The sequence below is a fragment of the Cinclus cinclus genome, chromosome 8, assembly GCF_963662255.1.
Source record: "Cinclus cinclus chromosome 8, bCinCin1.1, whole genome shotgun sequence".
In the NCBI taxonomy this organism is placed as follows: domain Eukaryota; kingdom Metazoa; phylum Chordata; class Aves; order Passeriformes; family Cinclidae; genus Cinclus; species Cinclus cinclus.
Window position 1 is genome coordinate 17,060,317 of NC_085053.1, and position 25,505 is coordinate 17,085,821.

General features: G+C 36.1%; 1 protein-coding gene across 1 annotated transcript in view; it reads left to right on the forward strand.

The window, feature by feature from the left end:
• Positions 1-25,505, forward strand: part of TTLL7 (tubulin tyrosine ligase like 7) — a 44,046-nt gene that overhangs the window by 9,172 nt on the left and 9,369 nt on the right. Inside the window, exons 7-18 of the mRNA XM_062497390.1 lie at positions 2,311-2,475; positions 3,290-3,448; positions 8,185-8,279; positions 8,920-9,067; positions 9,151-9,224; positions 12,013-12,148; positions 12,960-13,046; positions 17,373-17,568; positions 18,274-18,554; positions 19,874-19,930; positions 21,500-21,634; positions 23,263-23,343. Of these exons, the coding sequence (XP_062353374.1) occupies positions 2,311-2,475; positions 3,290-3,448; positions 8,185-8,279; positions 8,920-9,067; positions 9,151-9,224; positions 12,013-12,148; positions 12,960-13,046; positions 17,373-17,568; positions 18,274-18,554; positions 19,874-19,930; positions 21,500-21,634; positions 23,263-23,343 (1,614 nt within the window). The remainder of the gene's footprint in view (positions 1-2,310; positions 2,476-3,289; positions 3,449-8,184; positions 8,280-8,919; positions 9,068-9,150; positions 9,225-12,012; positions 12,149-12,959; positions 13,047-17,372; positions 17,569-18,273; positions 18,555-19,873; positions 19,931-21,499; positions 21,635-23,262; positions 23,344-25,505) is intronic.

The following is a 25,505-nucleotide window of genomic DNA, read 5'->3' on the forward strand; positions in this document are numbered from 1 at the left end:
CTTTTCTATCAAAATTGCAAGTATAGCCACATTATTGCTTATATATAAAAATTTTATATTACTTTGCATGTATGTATGCTAATTAGTTTAAATATATTCTAAAAAGGAAAAGAGGAAAAAAGAGGAAAATAAAAGATATCAACCCAAAAAATAAAGAAAATAAAATCACTTCAAGAGCAGGCACATTGCTTTTATGTTCATCTGAGACTGAGGCTGGGGTGGCAGGTGGTAATAAAGTTTATCTTCTGCTAAATAATTGCTTAGCATCCATGAAGTTTGGAGCCTTTGCTGAGAGTCCTGCCAGGTTTCAGCCATTGTGTTTGGAACTTAGGCAGAAAGGAGAGAACCAGCACTGTAAGGGACCCATGCTGACTGCAGTCCCTGAACATGAGGGAATCTCCTGCTGCTGCTTGCTAGTGACTGCTTCAGCAGGGACAGGAGTATGTACTTGGCAGCTTTAGGGTGATGCAGTAGGTCTGCCTATAAACATAGAGAAAAACAAGAAATGGTAAGGGTCATGCTAAAGATTTTGCACAATTTCTTCCTCTTGTTCCACTGTATAGCATGTTGCCCTGTTGGGGGGTGTAAACCCTTCTCTTTTGGCTCAGACCAAAATACAGATATCTAAGAAGTAGATTTGCAGCATTGGAAGGTATTTGTACATTAGGTTTGTTATACCCTCTGTACTCTGTTGCTTTTAGAGCAGCTTCCATGGAATTATGTAACAGAAAACACCATAGAGCATTTTTGCCTGCACGAAACTTAAAATTGTGACTATCTCTTGGTGTGTCTTTCAAAAACGCAGGTACAATTTGAAGCCCAGTACAAATGCTGTATTTGGAAGTGTTCCAGTACTATATTTGGAATAGTTTGCTTTTAATATTTGTGTATTGCTGCTAATCTCAGCATTAGCAGCACTGAAATATGCTCTGAGCGGATAAACAGAGCAGGCAGTTGTTTCTGTGTTCTCAGAACTGCTCATGTTGGAGGTTGTCCATTGTGTGAAATAACCTGCTTGTCACTAATGACTTTGTTCTTTGGATGACATTTTTCCACAGTGACATTGTTTCAAATAACTTTGGACCATCAGTTCAAATGCACAAACACTTTTTTTTTTGTAGTCTGACAAATAATTACTTTTGTCTGAAATAATTTGAATTTCATTGAAAGATGACTCAAAACAAATAGATTTCAGCATGATTCTTAAAGGAGTAATGAAGCCATGGAAAAAATTCATTACTTCTGGTGCTACTACAGTATACTGTTAACTAGCTTGCAATTAAATTGTTTGGCTTTGGTAATTTCATCAAGTTTTTTAAAGATAAGGAAGTTTAGTGAGATAAATGATAGCAGAAGGTTTGTGTTATCTATTAAAGATGAATTGGAACAGAAGGCTTGTGGTCACCTTAGAATATCATCTACTCTCATGTATGTAATCAAACACGACAGAACTGTCACTGTGATGAGGACAGGCATTACCATAGTGTAACTGAAAAGCTGAATGAATTTCTGGGAGATAATGTAAATGTACAGATCATGATTTATAAATTGGCCATAGAAAGGGAATGCTTTCTTTGAATTCAACTGATAATGTGAGTCTATTGCTGACATTAATTGAGTGTGAGTCTGTTGCTGACTGGTGACATTTTACTCCATAAAGGAACGGTAGCACTCAGTCATTTATGTAACGTATGTTTTGAAATTTACCTCCCTCTGATGTATGGCTACCAGCCAGTTAAAAATGAGCAATTTTGGCAGATATCAGCATGGCAGATGAGTTTATATGTAAAAGATATTTCAAAGTATCACTATCATGAGAACATTTCTCATAAATAAGCTACAGTGAAAACTGAAATGTGGGATTGTCTATGAAGCAGATGCCAGAGTGATTTTTAGCGCTTTTAAAGTAGCACTTCAGAATACCATCTTTATTGTTTGCTTCCTGTGGAATGTAATCATTGTCTAAGTTATGGTAATTGCTCTTTACTGTTTTAGGTAGCTGTTTGCATACAGACCTGTGAAGATAGCAGATATATTATATTGTCTAACCAGATGTGGACTGGTAGAGCAGTTCACTGCAACTGGCTTAAGTAGAAGCCCGGGTTTTGTTGTAAGAAGGCTACAGAGGATTCAGTCATGAAATTTCCCAGAATCAGAAACACTAAATCTGCATGTAGTGTTACTTGCAAATATGAGCTGTTTGATTATGTCATTATAGATTTAATGTCAATATTTCTTTACATGATTTTGAATTGATTATTTAAGAATTGTTTTTTAAGTTTTTAAAATGTATTTTCTTCCTTTTTTTAGAGTCAATTGTATATGCATCTGACTAACTACTCTGTCAATAAACATAATGAACATTTTGAACGGGATGAAACAGAAGACAAAGGAAGCAAACGCTCCATAAAATGGTTTACTGAGTTTCTAGAAACAAACAACCTTGATGTCTCCAAATTTTGGAGTGATATTTCAGTAAGATAGACTAAAGCATTTTTCTTTGTTTTATGTATTTTTAGAAAATTACTTGATTCTGCCATCTGCTTTACTACAATTCAGAATGGTTTTTGAAACTCTAATAATCTAAATTCTCAGCAATGGATGTCACAAAGGACATACTATAAATTACTATGTTTTTGAAAGACTAAATTCATAGTTTGATTACTAATTTAATGTTAGCATTTTTCTGAGGATCAAAAGTCCTTTCAAACAGTTATTCACATATGCAATATGGTACAAAGGAATCATGCCATTTAAATTCTTGGAGACTATTCTGGAGTATAAAGTGAATTTTATGTGTGAATATTTACAAAATTGTAGTCAATGTTGCATATATCTATGTACTTAATCAAGCACCATTGAAGTGGTTGTGTTACAGGTGTCTTTAGATGAGGAATAGGTTTAAGACTGTTACAGCTTAAAGCTGTTTATATGATTCTGAGAACACTTAGAAAAATTATACTGCAAAATGAAATGGATGAAGATTGGCTATACTATACTTTTATACCAATTTTCTTTTATCATTTAACTTACTGCAAGTCTCAAAGTTTGTATGTACCGCGGAAAGTGTAACAATATAGTCTGAAACTATATAAACTACATGAACCATATAAAGTTATACATGGTACTACATAGGAATTGTTTGTTTATTGTATTTCTTTGGAATGTAAAATATTTTTTCTAGTAGATATGTAAATGAAATTTAAAATACTGAAGCATGAAATACTGTAGTTCAATATATGCTGGTGTCTTCTGTCCTGATGAATTTTTCTGGAACAAATGCCTGCAGGAGCTGGTGGTGAAGACTCTGATAGTTGCAGAGCCGCACGTGCTTCACGCTTATCGCATGTGCAGGCCAGGGCAAGCACCAGGAAGTGACAGTGTCTGCTTTGAAGTCCTGGGATTTGATATTCTGCTGGACAGAAAACTAAAACCATGGCTCCTAGAGGTAAACCTCTTAATACAGTAAAGTAAATTTTGAGGGGTAAAATTAACTAAGCCACAGCTGAATCCATATCTTTGTAAGAAAACTTGCAAAGAAAATCTGTGCACTGATGTTGCGTACATAAATGGTGCTTTTCTACAGCATCCATACAGAAATCCAGTAATCACCTTGCAGTGATTTTTTGATACTGAAAAAAAGATAATTGTTTTCCTAGACTGATGTTGCATTTCAGATGTTTTTGAAAGTTTAATGGGAATGTTTTAAATGGAATTGGTTGTAGCAAGTGGGTGCTACATAGATTTCCTTCCTGAATACAGCTTTGTAATATGGCTCTGGTAACTTTTGTGAACATGTACACTTAATCTCCTCCTTTTTGGGGATATCTGTCCTTTTCCTCTCCTGTGCTTTTAAAAAGCACTACTATAAAAAATAGAAAACTAATTTGATATACAGGAAATTCTGCAAACAATTGTTATGATGGGACTAGAAATATGTTTGTTAGTGGTACAGTTAAACTGAGTGGTGCTCACACACATTTTCTATCAGGAATGTTTGAGGTTTGTCTGCTGCATCTCTTTTATTGCCCTATTAATATCATATAGATGAAATTCACTTGTCTTTTTTCAGATTGTCTAATTTCATTCTGTTAACTAGTTGGGAGATTGTGCAGGTTGGGGAAAAAGCAAAACGTATTCAAAATCTCTCTATTGACAGCAAGTCATGAATATGATTTTGCTACTGATGAACAAAATGTACACAATTAATTTACTGAATTATAACCTCATTTGCAGGCCATTAATACTGTCAACAGTTGTTTTGTCATGCTTATTTCTCTCAGGGGTTCATTATAATTTTAATTAGAAAAATGAAATTCCTCCACTGTTGCCATGCAGGCAAAACATATTTGGTGGCTTTGATGTTCTCGCCAAAAGCAGCGCATGACATGAACTCGGTCTGTACTACATCAGCATCCTCTGTTTTTGTCCAGTGAAGCTTGCTGTCCCTTTGATTTAGCACTGCACTTCCTGATTATCATCTATAGGTTGCCTGTAGCTTGCATATAACTGTGTGTAGTTATTTAAGTGCAGACTGAAGGGTCTGTGTAACATTTCATTGAGCCTTGTAGCAAATGCTGACAGACAAATTCTGTGAGGTGGTGAGTCAGCTGACACAGGGAGTCCATTCTGAAGGACACCTCTCTGTCTGCTCTGGTGTTTTCATGAGGTATGGAGATTTTGGGGGGATTGAGTCACCACTTATGGGTCCCAGAGGAGAATAATGCAATCCCAGACTCTTTGTTTATGAGAGAGTGAAGTAGTAAATGCTCCTCTGGTATTTTGATTTGCTGGAGAATACTTCAGGACTTGGAATTATGTACCTAGTTAGTTTTTTTTTTTTTTTTTTTTTTTTTTTTTTTTTTTTTTTTTTTTTTTTTTTCCTTTTTTAAAGCAGGAGTCCAAGTATCTCCTTTTTTTGCTTTTGGTAATACATATATCCTTCAACTTGTTTTGCTACACATTTACCAAAACTAACAGAAATTTCAAACTTTGAAACTTACTCACTTTGCATGCTCATTTACTATCTTTTACCTTGCTTGTTCATGATTTTTTGCAGCACTTCCAACAGTGTGTAGATGTATGCACACTACATGTATGCAGCGTAGTAAAGGTCAAATCTGCAGTGTATATAGATAGACTATATATAATATATACAGTCTGTGTGTATATATATATATGCTCATATATAGATAATTATTTTTTTTGTAAAGCACTTCTGCTTCTTCCACAGATTTCCACTCTTATCTCTTTCCACCATTTCCCTCTTGCCAAAACCCCATTAGAGGAGTGAATCATTCTTTCTAGCGGTGGTAACAAGTCCTAATCACAAGGCCCTGAATGTTCCCAGTGTTATGGGAAAATTGCCAACATAGGATTAGGATGATTAGTTTCATGTTTCCATGCCTCATGCAGCTTTTCTGTTATAAAGATAGCTTAACAAACCATTAAAAGAAATAAATTGTGCAACATATTATAATGACTCTGCTTTCCTGAGTTGACTTCTGTTTATATTGCCTTGATGCATTGTAGCTCCCCTGCTCCTTGATGCTCCTGAACTTCCGGAACCTTCTATGATAGTGAGGGTTGTGGGAAATGCATGATTGCCATCTTGTGGCACCAAATGTTTCTGGCAAGGATCTGTGCAGCCTCCATCCTTTCTGAGTAACAAGGACCTAGATCTCCTTTCAATTTCCTGGAAATCCTGTTTTACTTTTTTTGCCAAAATTCCCAAGTTAGTTTAGTTTATGTAAAAAAAAAAAAAATCATACACATGAAGTTCTTGGGTGGACTTCAGTCTTGTTCACCCTCATTATATTCAGTTAGGATCACAAAGTTGTCATAATTGGAGAAAAAGATAGCATGCATTTTAGTAACTTCCTCAAGTGCAGGGTACCTAACTTCCCTTGTGATTTATGTGGGTAAGGCAAAAGAAACCTTACATACACATTCAGCAATGTATTATTTAGTGTCACTGAGCTAGCAAAATTCGTTCAAAACTTTGTTATCAATCAGGTGAAATGAATGTGAACATCTTAAACCAATCAGTTATTGGTAATTCCTATTAATGAAGTAGTTAAAGTTTACATATACAAGCTTTCTGGCATCTGCTTGTTTCTCTTGTGTTATGCTTGCCCTGTCTGTACCCCCGCATGTCCAAAGGCCACCATGGGGTAGGAGAAGTCTACTCCAAAAAGAGATGAGTAGGTGGTTGTACCAAGTTTTCACTCTTATATTCTTCACCAGGAAGAACACACTGTTGATGGTAAAGTTTTGCTTCCTCTTTGCTCTTAATTTCACTCTGGGTTACTTTTCTTTGCTGACATGATCTGCTTACTGACTGTTCATTTACTGGCCAGCAATTCCACATTGTCTCCAAGTTTTGCCACAAGTCTTTTACATCTCCTGGAATCGTTCCATGTGCTTCTTTGTTGCCTCTAGACCCCATATTATCTTGTTTACAAGGTTGCATTCCTGTAGTGAACACAATTTGGCCACTGGCATCAGTGTCTGGACCTTCAAGGTCTTCGCAATCATAATTTGCTTGTACTTTTGGGGTTCCTCATACAATCCTGTTTTTGACAACGATCTTCAAGATGTGCCTTGCTGATAAAATTACTTGTGTTATATTGGCACAACCTTGTTGTGCATGTCCTGGTTCTCAGGTCACTGAGCTCTAAATAACCATCTCCTGGCTGGCAGATGCACAGACAATGGTTTGCTAACCAGTAATTATGAATACCTATTGTGGCATATCACTAGTACCTTATTAAGATTACAGTGCCACAGTCTTACAGATTAGTAAACAACCGTATTTATCTTCTTCTTTGTGATATGATAGTAAATGAACAGGTCAGTCTAAAGAGCTTGGTCAATTAAATATTTGGATGACAGTCTTCCAAAAGAGAATATGTATAAATCTTTTCACTATTTCTGCTGACTTTTCAAGATTTTTCTTTCAAAATCAGATCTCACCGCTGACTTTGCCAGTCTGTCTGCAAAAGCAGCGAAGGATCTGATTCCCAAAGCCAAAAGGTACCCTTCAGTTCTGAGCACAGGTGCTGGAACACATCAACAGGACACTGGGTGGCACAGCAGCCACTACAGTTCTGTCCCACAACTGCAGAGGCTCTAGGATGCTCTAATATATTTAGAGTGCTAAAACAAAACAAACTGCTTTTGCCCTCTGCTTTGGACATACAAACTGTATCACACTTCTGATTTGTGTGGGGCACAAGATATTAGTTTTCACTTCTGAAGCTCTTTTGTATCTGTCCCTTCTGTAACCAGCACTGCTCATTCACTATCAAGGTGAGATTCCTGCTTGTCATTAGCACCCATTAGTCAAATACAAATTTTTATAGCAGCCTGGAAAGAGTTCCTAGAATAAATCATTATTCCTCCTCAAGACTTCCTGAAAACAGGTTCTGCAGGGAGTCCAGAACTTGTCAGGGTTATAGGATGCTGGTTGAGGCTCCTGACTGTTAAGTGTGTGATTTAGTCTCACTATGAGATTCCCAGTTGCATTTTTGTTGTTTCTCTATATTTATGGTACCATTTTTAATCTCTTGTGCTTAGCTTACAAGCTTTTTGTTGCTGAGACTGTTAATTATCTTATGTTCTTACACTATGTAGTGATTTAATAACTTAGATCTCTATGTGTTGCTGTCAAGTGTATCTGAAAAGTTATTTGAATATGCTTAAGAAGACCTTGGATTAGAGCTTCTTTCTGTCCTTGTATAGTTGTTACTTTCTAGAGTAGTATTTAGAGTTTCTTTCAGACTGGGAACTAGGAAAGAGTTTGACTCTTTCTGTGCTGGACCACCATAGCATGGCACATCATCTCTTATGATGTGTTTAACAACACTTTGTGTGGTAAATTTTATGGTGGCAGCAACCAAGAGTAGATTAGTCTGGATTCACAGTGGCAGGTCTTGAATGGAGTTCATTGTTAATGTCTGGATAACCTGGTGACTGAAAGGGTACATTTCTCAGCTCCCAGTATCTCTGATACTCAGTACTCTATTGAAAAAACATACAAATGGAAAAGAACTTCTCAACATGTATTCTCTTAATCTCTGCTGTGTTTGAAAGAGCCATTTCTACAAAGCCTGTTACAACAGGTGTGTTGCCAGTGAATCTGAACATTCCTGAGTCTTCTGTGTCTGATTTTTTTTTTTTCAGATTAATCGTGCCCCAAGCTTTGGAACGGATCAAAAAATAGACTATGATGTAAAAAAAGGTGTTCTGCTAAATGCATTAAAGCTTCTCAACATACGGTACCTCATCCATTTTTCTTCAGTCTGGCTCCATTTCTGTTGCTTTGATTTTTTTTTTTTTTAATTGAATTGGACTCAGAGAAAATGAAAAACCTTTTTTCCACCTTCATATTTTCAAAATGTAAATGTTTCCCTTGCTGTTAATTTTTCTATAGAAATTAACCTAAATTAAATTTTTCTTCATGTATATGTGCTTGCAAAAAAAGAATGGTAATAGTAATTTTTGTACTCCTTTTTAAAATTTTTTCAAATACTTCTTGAAGTTGGCATATGCGTGCAGTCATGGGTATGTGGCCATAAAGGAAATTTGCTTGAGTAATATTGTCACATTCAGTCAAAATCCACAGGCCTCTGGAGGAAAACTTTGTAACTGAGATATGTTTAAAAAAATCTACACCTCAGGAAAACAGATACAACCATGTTTGTACATTGCATTATAGCACAGAGTCAACACAGTATCCCTTAATGTGTGAAAATATTGCAGCCATGAAAGTTAAAAAATCTTAATGAATGTTTCAATTCTAATGTTATATGATAAACACAGGACTGACTGGAAAACACAGATTATGTATTTGATATGAAAGTGCATCTCATTTCAGCTGCATTGAATTGACATTTCTTAATATCATCTGTGTTTCAGGACAAGTGATAAAAGGAGAAATTTAGCCCAACAGAAGGCTGAGGCTCAAAAAAGACTTTATGGCCAAGGTCCAGTGAAAAAACTCTTGCCAGGTTCCTCAGACTGGGAGAAGCAGCGCCACACACTGGAAAGGAGAAAACAAGAACTGGTAGGAAGGGGAAAAAAGTGCTCTTTCTTGCTCATGGTATATACTCGTTTTTGTTTTAATTGTCTTACTTTCTTGATTTGTAGAAGGAAAGACTTGCACAAGTACGTAAACAGATTTCCAAAGAGGAGCATGAAAATAGACACATGGGGAACTACAGGTGAATGTTTTTGACTGTATTAGTAGGAAGTTTTCAGTATATTCTTTAGGAACAGTGGGAGCAAATATTTGTGGTAGATGATAATTTTCTGCCAAAAGTACCTAGGCATTTATAAAAAATACATACATGCACATCAGGTGTCTTTTTTCAGATAGTTCTTTTCTTGATTCCAATTTTTTCCATACACTTAGGAATTTATATTATATCAGTCACCTTATTGCTTGTGCAAGACGCTTGAAAGACATGATTGTTCACGTTCAGTGCACCACGAATCATGATTGTTGTTGGGAACCTGTTCTCTCATCACATGTGATCATTCTTTTCTTGGTGGCAGGGGGTGCAGAATCATTATTCCCCTGTAAAAATATCGTAATTGAATTGCATCACTGTGGCTTGCCAAAAATTCAGAAACATTATGGATGCTTCTATCATTTTGAATAGAGTGACATTTGAAATACTTTCTCTGTACTGTATTTTTGCACTTTGATTCTGGATCTCGGTAGGCTGAACTGTAAGTACCTTCAGATTCCTTGGAAAAACATGTTCAAAAGAGAGCTTTGCATTGTCAGTTACAGCAGGCATTTACCAGAAAACAAAAGTTTAGTTTTTTGATGGTTTTATTATTATTTCTAGATAATTGCTTCATTGAGAAGTGAATGCATGGCCTAGGAATAATTGATGAAAGGGAGCAGAGTGCAGTTAGCAAGAGATGATGGGAATATTTGCCCACTCTTTATAACATTCATCCAGGGTGTGAGAGGTCTGAGTTCATATATGTTATTGTGAACTAGTCAGATTGCCTTTATTGCTGTTCTTCATTCCTGTCTTTTTTTTGAGCAGCTGTTCTATAGTTCTCAGTAAAATTCTCATTTAAACAGATAGATGTTTCTGTGAAATTTGCATTTTTGATGACTTTACATTTTGCTTACAAGGAGTCTTTCTTTGTAACTTTTAATTACATATTTTCTTGATGTGTGGAGCTGAACGAGTAAGTAAAAAAAAACACTAGATGTACAATGAAGTGATAAATTGGTTATTTTCATTCTACTAAAAGAAAGAGAGGCACTATGATGCTTTAACACATTTTTCTTTTTGGTAACATAAACGTCTAGCTTATTAACTGATCACATTTTAAGTTGTTTATTCAGTTCTTGACTGAGAATCAGACACATTCCCTTTATTTAGTTTTTGGGTTAATGTAAATCAGTAAAAAACACTTTTTTTTTTCCCCTCAGGAGAAAGTAAAGTGTCACTTAATGAGGAATCTGCACTTTTAAAAAGGCAGAACAACTTTGTGTTTTCTTATTATCATGTCTTTGAGAAAAGTCTGAAGGATCAGCAGAACATGAGAAGGAAAGTAATTTTGGCTAGAGAAGAAGAATTTTATCTGAACATTATGCAGTATTTTCTCTCTGTGATATTCCTCTGTAGAGCAGGACTAGCTTGTGTCAGGCATTGATGTATAATTGTGGAAATTTTGGAAGTTAGAATTGCTGAATGGATTAATATTACACTCTGAATAAAAATCCAGAGTAACCTCAGTCAAACTCAGGAGGTTTGGATTTAATTTCTGAGTATCAGCTGAGCAATTGGCTTAGTCCATATCTGTCTGCAAGCACAGCAGGCTCCAGTAGGAGTCTTGGGGCAGCTGAAGCAGGAACCACACTTTTGAGTTTTTGTGAAATCATGAGGAATTGGAAAGGATGTACATGGCTTTGAAGTGACCTTTAGCTGCAGTCTGTTTCTAAATACATTAAGAATATTACCCTTTCTTTAAAGCATTCTTCTATGGCACTTTTTCTGAAGTAGAATCAACACCATTAAAAGGTATTGACTGAAACTAAACTAGAACTTAAATGTCCTTTAGGTGTTTAATACAGTCCGGAAGCATTTTCATTTTGTTTTACAACTGTACTGAAACTAATGGTATCAAAGCATTATTTTTTTCTTTTTATTTCTTTTTTTTCTTTTTATTGTAGCAAAATCCTCATGATAGATAGGTTTTCAAGGAAAAAATGTCCAAAGAGGAAGAACAAGAAAAAACAAGAAACTAGTAAAAAAGTTCAGAAAAAACTCAAAAATAGATAAAAGTTACATAAAGTCATGCACTATATAAATATTGCCCATGCCTTGTACAGTGCAGGCAAAATAAATCACCAAGTCCTGCTTCTGATATTGTCATAATCTCCTTACCTGTGATTTTAGAGAATAATGGCATAGCTACTCTAATCAGCCACTGTATATATCCATGTACCATTTTTTATTTTTCTTATAGCACCTATTTCTTCCTGTTAATTTCTTGGAGGATTTAGCATTCAAGTGCAGTACATACTCCATCTCTAAGTGATGTTCTGCCCATGGGATCAAAGTGATTGTTCAGATTTTCACTGTTTTGTGTCCTTTGATTGCTAATACTAATTATCTTGTGGCTCTGAATTTGACATACAATATTTTCTTAATGTTTTGTGAATCATTCACACCGGTATGCATCACTCACACCCACTGAAATTTCTGAGCTCTGCAAAACTGGATTTTGGTATAACTCTGGAATGATCTACGTGGTATTTCTTTTGACTGGCTAATTGCTGGTTTAAACTTAAATTAACTCTGAATTAAAAGTAGATTTAGAGACCAGTGTTCAGAGTGTATGTTTTATGATTTGGTATTATGTAATTAGTATAGATGGGATGTGTACATGTTAAAAAAGAGACTGTGTATTATTGACATTACGTTTGTGTGATGAATACTTCAGCTTCTATCTTAAACTCTTCTTTCTTTCCTTTTTCAGGCGAATTTACCCTCCTGATGACAAGACATTACTTGAAAAGTATGAGAGTTTGTTAGCCACTGCTTTCCAGACATTTCTTGCTGGAAGAGCAGCTTCACTTCAGAGGGAAATGAATAACCCCTTAAAAAGAATGAAGGTACTGAAGTATACCAAGTACTGGCTTTAGGAGTTACTTACCTTTGAATTCATGACCTCGTGGATTAGTTTCACTATAATAATGTGTGATGGCTAATAAATAGCATTTGATAATGTTCCATAATCTTATTATTACTCTTTGTGCAGCCTATGGGCCAGATCCTTGAATCTGGATGAAGTACAGTCAACCCAGGGTGGAGACAGGCTAGATGGCTTTAAGCTACTTTACCATATCACTGATCCTCAGCCTTACCCCTGGCCAGACTAGAGGTTGGCAGAAACTGCTTTTGAGCTGGTAATTGCCTCCTTCTTCCTCCAGTAATGTTCCCAGCCTCTTCATCCACTTGTATGGACTGGAACAAGAGATATCATAAAACCAGCTCCACTAGTTTAAGGATTTAAGCATCCAAAAATTTTTCCTGATTTGCCTACTTACTTAGTCAGAGGAAGTAGGAAAACATCTATATTAATAACAAGCTAACATGATGTAGTTTGGAATCTGAGAAATAATTTTTCATCTTTGTCATTGGCATCATCCAGAACTTTTACAGGAATCTTTGTTCAAGCCTTTCTTCATACTTTTTTTTTTTAAATGTTAAGAGTTGATTTTAACCCTCAATTTCATGTTGCTTGCAAGGAGGGATGCATGCATGAAAAGAAAAATTTATATTTCCTCCTGTGGAGGAATTCGTAGTCCTATTTCAGGATTAGTAATCAGAGTAATTTCAAATTTCTACCACTTTCTGCTTGAATTTTTGAAGGACAGGGTGTGTCCTGCTTTGAATTAATAGTAATGAAATTCCCATTTCTAGGAAGAGGACATTTTGGATCTTCTGGAGCAGTGTGAAATAGATGATGAAAAGCTAATGGGAAAATGCACCAGGCAACGAGGACCTAAGGTATTTGGGTTCTAGATCCCAATCTTTTATTTCACTTTATAAATAGGTTTTCTGAGAATTTTATGTGGGGAATTTACTTAGCTGATCCTGCTGGAAGTTTTCTTCCTCAGACTTCCATTAATTTTTTTTTTTTAAGTATGAGTAGAGGTATCACTACCAATCACTACCATTTGTCCAACTAAATCCAATTAAATTTTTAAGGGGATATGTGATCCTTCTTTCCCTCCCTAAACCATTTGGAGGAATTGCCATGCATGGCTACAACTGTTGTATGAGAGATTGATTTCAGTGTGTGAAAGGATTTTTATATCAATAGTGGATCTCAAAAGAATGCTTTCATCTCCAATTTATTAGTGCCAAAATTAGGATTTTTGAGATTGTGGGATAAAAGGCACTATGGAAAGTCAAAGGTCTAATTATAATTTTGATATATCTGTAGCTCGCTCCCTTGCTAAGAAGGTTTTACAGTATATCTTGGAACCCATTTTGTATGCAAAATCTGCTTTTAATGTGAATGTATATTATTTTTAGCTTAATGCTTTCTGCTTGTCTGCATAGTTCATGTGAGTCGCTGCCCTAAATAAACTTATCTCTAAGCCAGGAAAGATAAATAGTTTGGGCTTGGCTGAAATAAGTACGTTTTTTTGTATTCTGTAAACATTTTAGGTCAAGTCTGCTTAGAAGAGCCTACATCTCTGTTCTGAGCTTTCATGGATTTGTTTGTGGATGCATGTAAATTTTTTTACAGTGTTTAATATTTCTGATGACACGGTGTACAAATCTGTGGATATATCTACACAAAATGAATGCTGAAAATTGTTCTGAGCTTGAAGAAGTACTTTAAATATGTGCAAGAACCCAAAGACCTACATCTTATTACAGGCATGAATTCTGGAAAGAGGATCTACATGCCCAATCTGGTATTAAGATAGATTTGCAGGGACCTCATTAAAATATGGGGATTTTGTGAGCTCGTGCTTTAACAACAGTGGATTCATTTAAACAAGAGGGAAAAAACTCAGTCCACCCTAGCAGTATACTCAGTCCACATTCTTAAAGAGATCTTTTTCCTTGAAATTTTGTTTTCAAAGTTCTTTAACATGGGGTCAGTTATTCAAGTTTACCATCTCAGTCACGTTTTTCCCTTTTTCCAGAAGCCTGTCTTTTCCCAGCAACCCTTGGAGAGCATCTCTCTGGTTGCCTGTATGCACACTGACTTGTTCTGTTCTACCTCTACACTCCTTGCTCACAAGGCATCCCCAGGCTGGAGGCTGTAACATTTAATTAAACATTAATAGGGTACTAAGCCCAAATTGAGAAACCTCTCTCAATTAGTTTTAAGATTAATTTTGATTAATTTATGAGTAAGGCTATATGCCATAGTCTTCTTTTATAGCAGACAAATAGATTGCATAGCTTACAGCTGCCTTACTGGTACAATATTGTTTGCACTTACAGAAGAAAGAAAAAATAGCTTGTGACCAAAATTTCCTCTTCCCCCCCCCCCCCCCCCGCCCCAAAATTGATGAAATCAAAACAGAAAACAATGAAAATAGCTTATCCAGGGAGACTGTTTCTTTTCCTTGCACTGTGCACACTTCATGCTATGCAGGATTCTTATTCCTGCATATTTTTTATGGTCCTGATACATTTTTCAGTCATTTAAGCCTTGCCTGTAGTGAAGCCATGTAAGCAGAGATTTCCCTGGTTGCATAATGTCCTGTGTGCTGCCTTTGAAACACAGATGCCCATGAAGATGTTCCTGGTATCTTTTTCCAAGAGAGCATCACCTCTTACCTGTAAGGGTTAAGGTGCATATGGCCAATCATATGCATTTAATTGGCTACTTCTTTGTAAAGAGGCTGCTATGAGATATGTAATGTCTAAATATATATCTATACAGAAATTTGGCGGGTGAGGCAGGCAGTAGAAAGTACTATTGCCTGTCAGTCTGCCAGGTAAGAGAATAATCCAGCTGCAAATCTCATTTTGTAACCATAAAATCCTACAAATAAAGAACTATTTGCATATGCAGGATCTAAAAGAAAAAGAAAAACCCAACAAAGCAACCACGGGACTGGTACTTTTCATGTAACCCAACATGAAAGGTTCTTTGAGAAGGTCACAGAGTCTGTCCTTCCTTGACTTCAGTGGCTGCCCTGCTGACAGAAGGTCCTTTTGGTCAGGTGCACTGCTTTGGGTTGCACTCTTCCTTGGGGAAAAACCCATCAGTCAGGACTCAGAAAACTAATAAAACAACTGGGCTAGCTAGGAGAGAGAGGTGTGTTCCTCCTCATGCTCCTCCATATATAGAAACATATATAAACATCTACATTTCCACATGCATATCTATACATAGGAAAGGTTGAGGGCTGTGTATGTATAAATAAATACAAGCTTTGCGTGTAGAAATTATTCCATATTTGCTAGGAATTTCAGCCTTATTTTTATTTGAACATGATTAGGAAGTCAGTGCAGGAAAAAAAGAAATAAAGGTTTTCAGAGAATGAAGGCATGTTTTCCTGCACTCAAAATATCACAGAGTTTTGCAGAGATGGAGAAGTGCATTCTGGAAATGTCCAGTTTATTTATAGCCTCTAGAGGGCTCCTGACACCTACACACTGTCAGGGTTACTCATGTGTGCAGGACAATGGACTAAGGAACTAAAATATCAGATATTGTAGAGGAAATAGATAATTAATTTTAATTATTTTGGTGTAAGATCAAATTATTTTAATCACGGAAAAATTGGGTTGGCGTAAGGGTAAAATCAAGATGATTAGATGTGCTAGGCAATCAGATATCTCTTTAAGAGATCAGCTTATACCCACATTCAGCTATTATTTGTCTTGATTCCTTTTCATAATTTCTTTGAACTTTCTTTTTATTCTTCTTTGTTAATTGATATTGTTTACTGTAGAATATGTGAAGAACATGTATGTGATAAGTGGAATAAGACCTATGTTAAAGCTTATACCTTGTGTAACTCCTCAGGAATGTCTGATCAATATGTCTCCATCATTCATACACAGCATTTCATGATAAGAAGATCTATTTTTAATAAAGTGGTACCTTTGTTGAGGCACCTTACTTTTATACCTTTGGCAGACAGATACATATCAACATATTCTTTGAGTAACAACAATTGTCAGGGCTCTCCTCAATGCAATATTCTTCTCTAACTTCTTATCTGGTCTAACAGCTTGGGATGGCATAAGCAGACTATTAGTCTTCCCTTATAAATATAAATCCCTTCCCTTCCTTGTCTGGAATAAGAGTTTAAGTAATATCTATTTAGTTACAAAGTGCATCTTGCAGCAACAGGAGGTTTTGGGTTTTTTTTCTGTTAGCTTCATAAAAAATCTAGGTGCATTGCATTATGCTAAGACGTTAAGAAAATGTAAATTCTTCCTGAGATTTCTTTTTCACTTTGACTCAAAATATATCCAGAAATTATGATTTCAATTTTTTCCCTAAAATCTGAGCTTTAACTGCAATTCATTTGGTAGATGAGGCCATCAACATAGCTTCTTGTAGCTTGGAGTTATTGGGAAGAAAGTGTGTAGGAAAAAAAGGTGACCACAGGAGATCTGATGTAATGGAAGATACTGTATTTTTTGTGTCTGAATGATGGTAGATGGAAGACACAAAATTTTCAATTGTAGTTTCTGTCCTTGGATCAGTTTCTCTGTCTCCACCTTTTTGGCTTTTGTCTTGCAGTATCCTTGGTAATAGCACAGGATTAATTAGCTAATGACACTGAATCCCATGTGCATATGAGGCACCAAGAACCTCCAGCACAGCTTGCTGTATATTCTTTCGTTTCTGCTCTCTGCAGGATGTGGTTTAATCACTTTCTTTTGAAAAGTAAAACAGCCAAAGTTCCCTGATGTATTTTTCTACTTCATGTTGATTGTTGTTAAGCTGTAGCTTCAGTTATTGCAAATAAAAAAACCTGAACTGATTGTAAATGGTATTCTGTATCAATTGATTTATGATTTCAAACAATAATTCCCGTATGTTTGGTAGTGCAGTTGATACTTAAAATAGTTTCCCCCCACTCTTACTATATTATGCTGCTCTTCATGTGACAAAGATTAGAATTACAGTGGAATTAATTTAATTAAATATTTAAGCAATTTTTCTAAAATTTAGGACAAACATTCAATCTAATTTGGAAGGGTTTATAGCTGTGCAAATCCTGCCTGAACCTGCCTGAATCAGGATCTAGTGTGATAGCTGACTGTTTCTTTGGGATTCAATTCAATTTCTTGGGTGTTTTTATTTATTTAATTTTTTAAAAAATTGTTTAAAATTTTTTTTAGACCTTGTGTTCAATGCCAGAAAGTGCACATTCCTTAAGGAAACCTAAGAACCACAGCAGTGACAGTAGCTGTGATAGTGATAGCAGTTTGTCAGATTCGGGAGAAGAAACTGAAAAGGAAGATCACAATGAAAAAAAAGAGAAAAAAGTTTCATATGATCTTGAAGAAAATAAATACAAGTCTTTGGAACGATCAGGTAAGTTAAGTGATCACTTTTCCAAGGAAGTCTGGCATTGACAATGAGTTATATTAAATTATTCAGTCCTTTAGAATGTGTCAACTTTGTATCTCAGGATTAAGCACTGGTTTGCTTGTTTCAGTTTCTTTAAAATTTTAAATTTTCTAAATTAATACATATAACATGTTATTTTTTGTTCTAGTGGTGTATTGTCTCAAAGAATTTTATAACACAGTTGCATATGTATAATGCTGCTTCTAAAATTTTATTTTTCATAGCAGCATTTATTTAGCTGAAAACTAAATTTAAAAATAGTGTAACTATTACATAGAAAATGAGAGATACTGGATCTGCAAATATGGGATCCATTGAGCAAATTTTCTCTCCTGTTTCCTTATCCTTATAGTCAGGAAACCACACACAGAAGTCACATACCTTTTGACTTAAAGAGCACATGCCCTCTCTCATAAATCTCATGCATGTTATAGTGGATTGGAGTCTGCCTGATTAGAGCTGAATATAAGAAAGAAATAAATGTTCCTAAAAGTATGTAAATTCTGTATTATTAGGGGATCTGTCACGACTGCCTTCTACATATATAGTTGTTAGTCAACACACATTGTAATACAACATCTGTGCACACACTGATCATATGTGTTGTTAGTTAGAAAGACTGAAAACTGGGTGTTTAGAAAATAATAACATCATTTGATCTGTCTGCAGGTAGAATGAACTACAAACCTTCCAATAAAAATGTGAAGTCTCCATCGTATTCGTCCCCCACCTCACCCGCAGGCCCAATAAGGCGTTCTGTGAGCTGTCCTCGTTCCATTTCCATACTCACTATGCAGTCCCAGGGAGCTGAGCAGCGCCCCTTTTCAGCCAAAGCATCTCTCCAAATGCAGAGAACATCCCCAGTGAACAGGTCTCACTCTCTAAGTCGTAGCCCATCTTCAGCCAGATTCTCTCAGACAGCCACTTTGGGAACTATGAACTCTTCAGGGGTGAGTTAACACAGCAGGTGCATTCAAAATGTGTTCCATTTTTCTCTAAAACTCAATAAATACGTTAGTAGTTTTTGCAACATCAGAAAACTTGAGGTACTGTAGTCAAGATTATTTTGACCGACACTCAAGTAGAAGACTTCCAGATCTGTATGTGATATGGGATGAGTGCCAGCTGTGATGTCTCAGTGTTCGTGGCGCAGCAATACAGATGTATTTTGTGGAAATTGGAATCTTAAGAGAATGGGAAACCTTCACTTTGTGAATGGGAAACCTTCACTCCTAAATAGGCTTTTGAAGATAGAAAAAAATCATTACCTCTCTTAAAAATTTTCTGTGATTTGTTTGGGGGCTACTGGTTCTGAAGTAAGGCTATATCTATCTTCAAAATCTTTATAGTAACAAAAATACATCCAGATTTCAAACCCTTTGTATAGTCCAAGGGGAAACAGATTCTGACAGAATAAAACATTAGTAACTCTTTGTATGGCTGTCCATTGTAGAAGAAGGTGAGATTAATCTTCAACCTACTGGGTCTCTTTTGCATACGTGATACCACTGCAGTAGAGCTCTACTTCCAAAGTGAACTACTGAAAATTTATACAGTGCTTGTGGTCTTCAGGATCTGCCACTGCAGTAACTGACTCAGAAGCCATTCTCTTTTTCAAAAAAGAAGATAAAGTATCTTTCATTTGAACCCTCTCCTTGAGACAGACAAGCAACTGGTCCAAATAATTAATACATTGGATTAAACACTTTTAATTGTTTAGAATTTGTATGATTAGTTGCACTTCCAGAGTGTACTTCTGGACCATGTATATTTTTTCATTTTGTTAGCAGATTGTCATCCTCTTTGGTATCTCCTTCATGGTCCAGACATTTCTTCTTTTGTGTTGGCATGTTGGAGCCCATATTCATTTATCCCTAGGCAGTGTTTGCAGGACTCAATCCCCAGCCTCATTCAGGATTGCATTGCCTGCTGGTGCCAGAGCATTTCCATTCGTGCTTTGATGCCTGACCTATATATTTCATCACCCAAATAATTTGTGCGGAGATAGGGCAAAACAAATTGGCACTTCTAACCTGTATTTGCTGCCTCTCTGTATTGTGGTGAGCTTTGATTGTGAGAAATCCAGTTTGTAATGCTAATTAACTTGCTTCATAGTATTTACTATCTTTAATCATCATTTTTATCCGGTAGACCGCTCATTGTCTGTTTTGCCTGTGAGGTTTTGTCTAAATGATGAAAAAGGATCCTTTTAAAATTGTGTGCTGACATCTTGTGAAGTACTCCTTAACAGGGTTTTCCATCTTTAAAGTCAGCTAATAGAATTGGAAAGACATTAAGCTTGTGTCTTCACAACAACGTGTTAAAGGTATTTTTTATCACATTAGCTATCTTAAGTTTAAAAAGTACCCTTTTATCATCACGATGTACTCTGAGAGTTTAATGAGACAGTGCTAATATGGATTTTTCTATTCACATTAACTTTATATCAAATACAAATTGCTGAAAGATTAAAAGCAGTCTCTTAACCATCTGATGTTAAAAATGGGCTACTTGCTTAAATTAACATTAGTTAGAAATCATACTCTCTTTTTCATTGAGAATTCTCCACCACAGAAATGATCTTGATGTGCAGAACAATTACTTTGGGTGATAGAGCTTAGGTCATGCTTCCTAAAAATGATGTGAATAAAATTACTTACAGAATGGATAAGAACTACTTATAATTTAGCACTGTATTCTGAATGGAACTCTGTTCATAATTATTTTTGCAACTAAGAATAATATAATATAAATTACTGCTAGAATAACATTAAAATTGATAAACTGTGACTTACTAAGAAGAAATCATTTGTGCATGATAAAGTGTTAGTTTATCTATCCTTTGGGTGACAAAAGAGCAGTACACTGCCATTTTTGGAGTCTGCTGAGATATGACTGCTTTAAACGTAGGGAAACAAAATTTAAAATCAATCATTTACAGTTGGGAATTACAGACATATTATTATAGGAATTATAAACAAAAGTAGATTTGAAAATATTTGCTATCTTATTATTTCAGCCACATTAACATGTATCAAATACCAAAGTAGATTTTTTGTGCTTGAAAATATTTATCACTCACTTAAATGAAAATAATGAAGCATTTAGTTATTAAATTAATTAAGTATATTTAAGTATTGTAGTTGTTGCAGGATACAAAGATTAGAAGTGCCTAAAATTTTGAATTTCGCTCTTGAAAAATGTTAAACTGATTTGGTCTTGCAAATGTGAAAATGCAAAAGTACTTGTAAGTAAAGAAAGAGGACCAGAAACACTTCTAACTAGTGTGTCTTGTTTTAAGGAAGACCCCCCAAATCCTCCAGAGATGGTCTTCTGCAGACACTGCAGGGGTTCAGAACAGTGGTGGTGTAAAAACAACAATACTTTAAACAAAACTCTGGACAACTGAAGACACTGTCAGACCCCTTACTGACTAAAATAGAAGAGTGTTCTTTTTAATGCTTCCTGAAATCTTGGCCCTGTTATATACTGCCAGTTTATTGCAATAAAAATTGTTGAAGTAAGGAACTGAAAGGATGCTTTTTAAGACTAATAATATTTTTCATTATGTTGAATTTAAATTCAAAGTCTGTCATCTCAATTTCAAATTTATACTTCAAATTGTGGGCATCATAAATATGGAATATATGTTTGTTATTCTATTTCAAACAAACTTACATTTAAACTGTTTTTCTTGGATTTCTTGACAACTCTAAGTAATGGTGATGCATTAATGTATGTGATACATATTAGTTTTGTATTAGAGAATACATCTATGCACTTTAATAATGTATTTTATGTCACTCTAGAATTTTTTTTTGTCAAGCAAACATCTTTGTAATGTGATTTAATGGCACGCTTGAAATCTTTTCCTCTGCTTCTTGCTGGCTTTTAGAGTGAGTCTTTGCTGCAACAGAAAACGAAAGAGCAAGAAGTTGCTTTGACAAAGGAGACTCTTCTCCTTATGAATGACTTGAGAGTCAAGTTCCCAGGAAAAACAAATGAAGAATCTGAATTAATTATAGAAGATGTAAGTATCTATAAATAAGGAAGAAAAACAGGCTAGATACTGTTTAGGCTACTGAAATGAAGGAAAGTAAAAAGCTCTATCTATGATTCATTAGCTCCTGTGGCCCTAAAACTTCCAGAACTCAGGATAACTCAAAAGAATTTGAAAGCTTGGAGCTTTGCATGAAAGAGCAACACTGAAAACATTCCTCTGTCCTTATAAAATATATAAAAAATAATCAGGAGGGTTAGGAAAATTCAGTTTTTCATTTAGAGGAAGTTCAGACTTTTAAGTAAGCCAAGAGGAATGTTCCAATTCATATTTCATCTGATATTGTTAAAAGAGATCCTGACCTTATTACGTTGCTCTCAAGCAGGCGGACTAGAGAACTGAGAATGGTGTGCTGCAGGCAGAGTGGAGGTCTGAGGGTCATAAAGAACACCAGTCATGTGCTTTTTGGCTCTTGTAGTCTACTCAATTAGCCTTTCTCACATCTGATGTTGTCCTGAGCCTTGTAGTTTGGTATCAAGACATGTGAAAAAACGCTTAACTAAAGGTCAATTAAACCCCAGTACTTAATATATATAAGCAGAAATTGCATGCTGTCTAAATACCTTGTAAATATTTAATGCAAAAAAGCTAACAGGATGGAAAAGAAAAAAATAAAGATAGATGTTCTCAATTTAGGAGGAAAATGAAAGGATTCGAATTAGCACCTGTGCTCTGATGTAGTCAGCACAGCCCCTGATGTGTTAAAATTCATCTGATTTATTACGCGGCCAGAGCTCTGTGAGCTTCCAGCTGCAGCTTCTCTGCAGCTGCATCGGAGTGGGAAGTTCTGCCCTGGAGGTTGGTTGGTGCGGCGGAAGGCAGCGCTCCCAGGCAGCAGGCTGGGTTTCGCAGCGGCAGAAGGAAGCGTTGATGAGCCGCTGTCCCTGGTGCGCCGTGCGCGCAGTTCCGCGCGGGGGCTGCGAGCGCTCCATCTGCCGGTCCTTGCTCACACAGCCCCAGCCCGCCCAGCCCCGCGCCCTCCTGCGGCCCAGCTCTCAAAATTCGGCTGGCCGCGACCAATTCCTGATGGGAAATCGTTCATCGCGGAGGAAAGCGAGTGCTTGTTGAACGTCTGGAAGAGAGTAAAAGGATGAAGTAACAAAATGAGAATAAAAATGTATATTCGCATCTTGAGCTATTTTGGTATCACTTACTTTGTGAAAGCAGAGTGTTGCAGTTCATATATGATTATAAATAGAAAGGATGATTTCCAGGTATGTCTAATGTCCCATATGCAGCAAAACCCCTCACTATTTAAATAGATCAGCAGTTATACATCACTGAACTTACTACTCTCAAAAAATCTGAGCTGAGTCAGTCAAGACAACTTTCTAACTGCTTTGTAGTGTATAGTGTCAGAATCAGGCAGAAAAGAGGGTAGTATTAAACTGAAGCATCACACAGATCTTTGAAAATGTTGCCCCACATAAATTTGCAAATGTTTTGTTATTTCTTTTAGAGAAAACTTCTCACGGCAGCCTTTGAGATGCTCACATTTTTGAGGGTTAGGAGTGCACGTGAATGTTTTCAGTTTTTCAGTTGTTTTCACGTATATTTTTTATCTTGTGTTTTACAATCTTATCTTTGTGTTTACACAGATTATGGATAATTGGAAGTATCATAAAACAAAAGTGTCATCCTATTGGCTGGTGAAACTGGATTCAACAAAGCAACGAAAAGTAAGTGACATAATTAATTTTCAGAAGGTCATCTAAAGTAGATGCATAGCAGTGTTTCTACTGGTGTTTAGCAGTAGCTGGGAGTGACTTGAGATGCCAAAATACTGGCTTTTGGCACTAACACAGATATGCATTAATTCTGTTATAGGACATTTTGTTGCTCCATATTTGGAGAAATATGATTTTTCTGGATTATAATTTAAAAATCAATTTCTCAAAAAATTAGTCTGCTGAAAAAAACCCACACAAATAAATTATGTTTAGTGCTTAAATACCTAAGTTCTAGCTAACATTCTTAGAAGGGTATTCACTCGGCAGATTTGATTGATAAGAGCTTCACCAGTCAGCAGTTTCAGACCAGGCATAGTAAAACTCCGTTAGAGGTAGTGGTACTGTACTTGGCTGTTTGAGTATTTGACCCACAGAATAGATCATGTTGAATGAAAAATGGAACCTCCCAAGCAAAGAATTTCCTTCTTCAAGCGTTATTTCAGAAAGCCTCCAACAGAGGGTGGTTCTGCCCTTTATTTGACTGGCAGTCACGTTAAACCAAGGGCACGTTGTATAAAGTCAGGATGACAGAGATTGATGTGCCAGGTTGTTATTTGTGAAAACTGCACAGTCAGAAATGTGGACTTTTTGCTCTTCTTGTGAGGACATCTTTTACAACTTTAGGAGACTTATAATTCCTGAAGCACTAGTGAGCCCTTCATCTTTGCTTGCACTGGAAATGATTTGCCTTTTTTTTTTAACTGCTTTTAACCTCAATCCCTTCAAGCAATCAAATAGTTATTCTTAGAAGGGTAGTTTATAAAAATGGATTAACTTTGACAATGACATTGCAGCTGAGGACTGCCAAATGTCTTGTGTTGATTTGAAAGAAGTATGTTTTATATTCCAATGAGGTGGGTGAAGGAGAAATGAGCAAGGTGGGGAATATTTATGCAAGTAAGGAATCTGTCTCAAAGGTACCCTTGCAACTTCGTGAAATACAAAACAGAGTCTTAGTCCCCTTCACTCTTACTTACTGGGAAATTCTAACACACAAGAAGAAAATACCTGGCAGTGTACTAGATTTCACAATGTTCATCACTGGCAGCTGCATTTGCTTAACACTTATTCAACGTTAGACTTACTCTTATATTCTTAGTGTGTATTATTCTGGCCTTACAGTGTGGGTACAGGAAGCATTCAGAAGTAAGCTGAGAGTAAACCAATTAAATAAATTAATGTTAAAAAGACATTTAACCTGTAAGACTTTAAATAAAAAGAGATTTTTGTATGGGGGGACTTATGACTGCTTCATGTTTCATCACTTCACATAATTCCTTTCAAAGTGTTTTGATGGCTACCAGAGGGTTTTGAATATGCCCTTTCATAATATCTTGTTCTGTTATACCTAGATAATTTGTTTTGTTAAAGTAAATGATGTAAATTAAACAGAAAGATGAAGGCAAGCTAGGGAAATTAACTTAGATAAATGAAGATGTAGGTTTCATGAAGTTCCAGCCCTTGTGCAAGGACTTGTTTCTTTTCTTAAATGGATGATCTTTTTTTTTGCCATGTTTGCAAATTAAGGACAATTAGCCAGAACATTTCCTGGTCTGGCATATTGGCAATATCAGCACAGTAAAAACAGCAAGAAATATTTTTTTTTTTCCCAGAGTACCTGGCAGCCTGTGGCTTGCTTTAAGATGTTCAGTTCTTAGTTTTCTTCAGCTCCAGGTACTACAGTAAAAGAAGAAGCTCCACACTGGCATCGTTGCTCTTAGCTTATGTCTTTTGGACTAGTGAGAGAGTCTATACAGAGTGGAATTGTTCTTTTTCACACAGGGAGGCATTATTAGCTGGTGTAACATTGCAAAGAAATGTAGGGTTGATCCTTGTGTGCTTTAGGGACTAAGTTATTTCAGATGTGTGTTTGACCACAGATACCAACCATGTGTGTGGGAATGTTGTAATGCACACTTGGACAGGTGAGACACAAGGAAAAGGGCTTGAGAAGCTTTTGAGAAGCACAAAGGCTAATGCTGCTAAGGAAGCATCTGAAAGTCTGGGCCTGTTCTACAGGCATGGGACAGTCCAAAACCTGGCTTTAGCTCCTGCTGTCACTAAAAGAAGATCAGCCCCCTTGGATTTTATTATCTTACTCTTTCTATCTG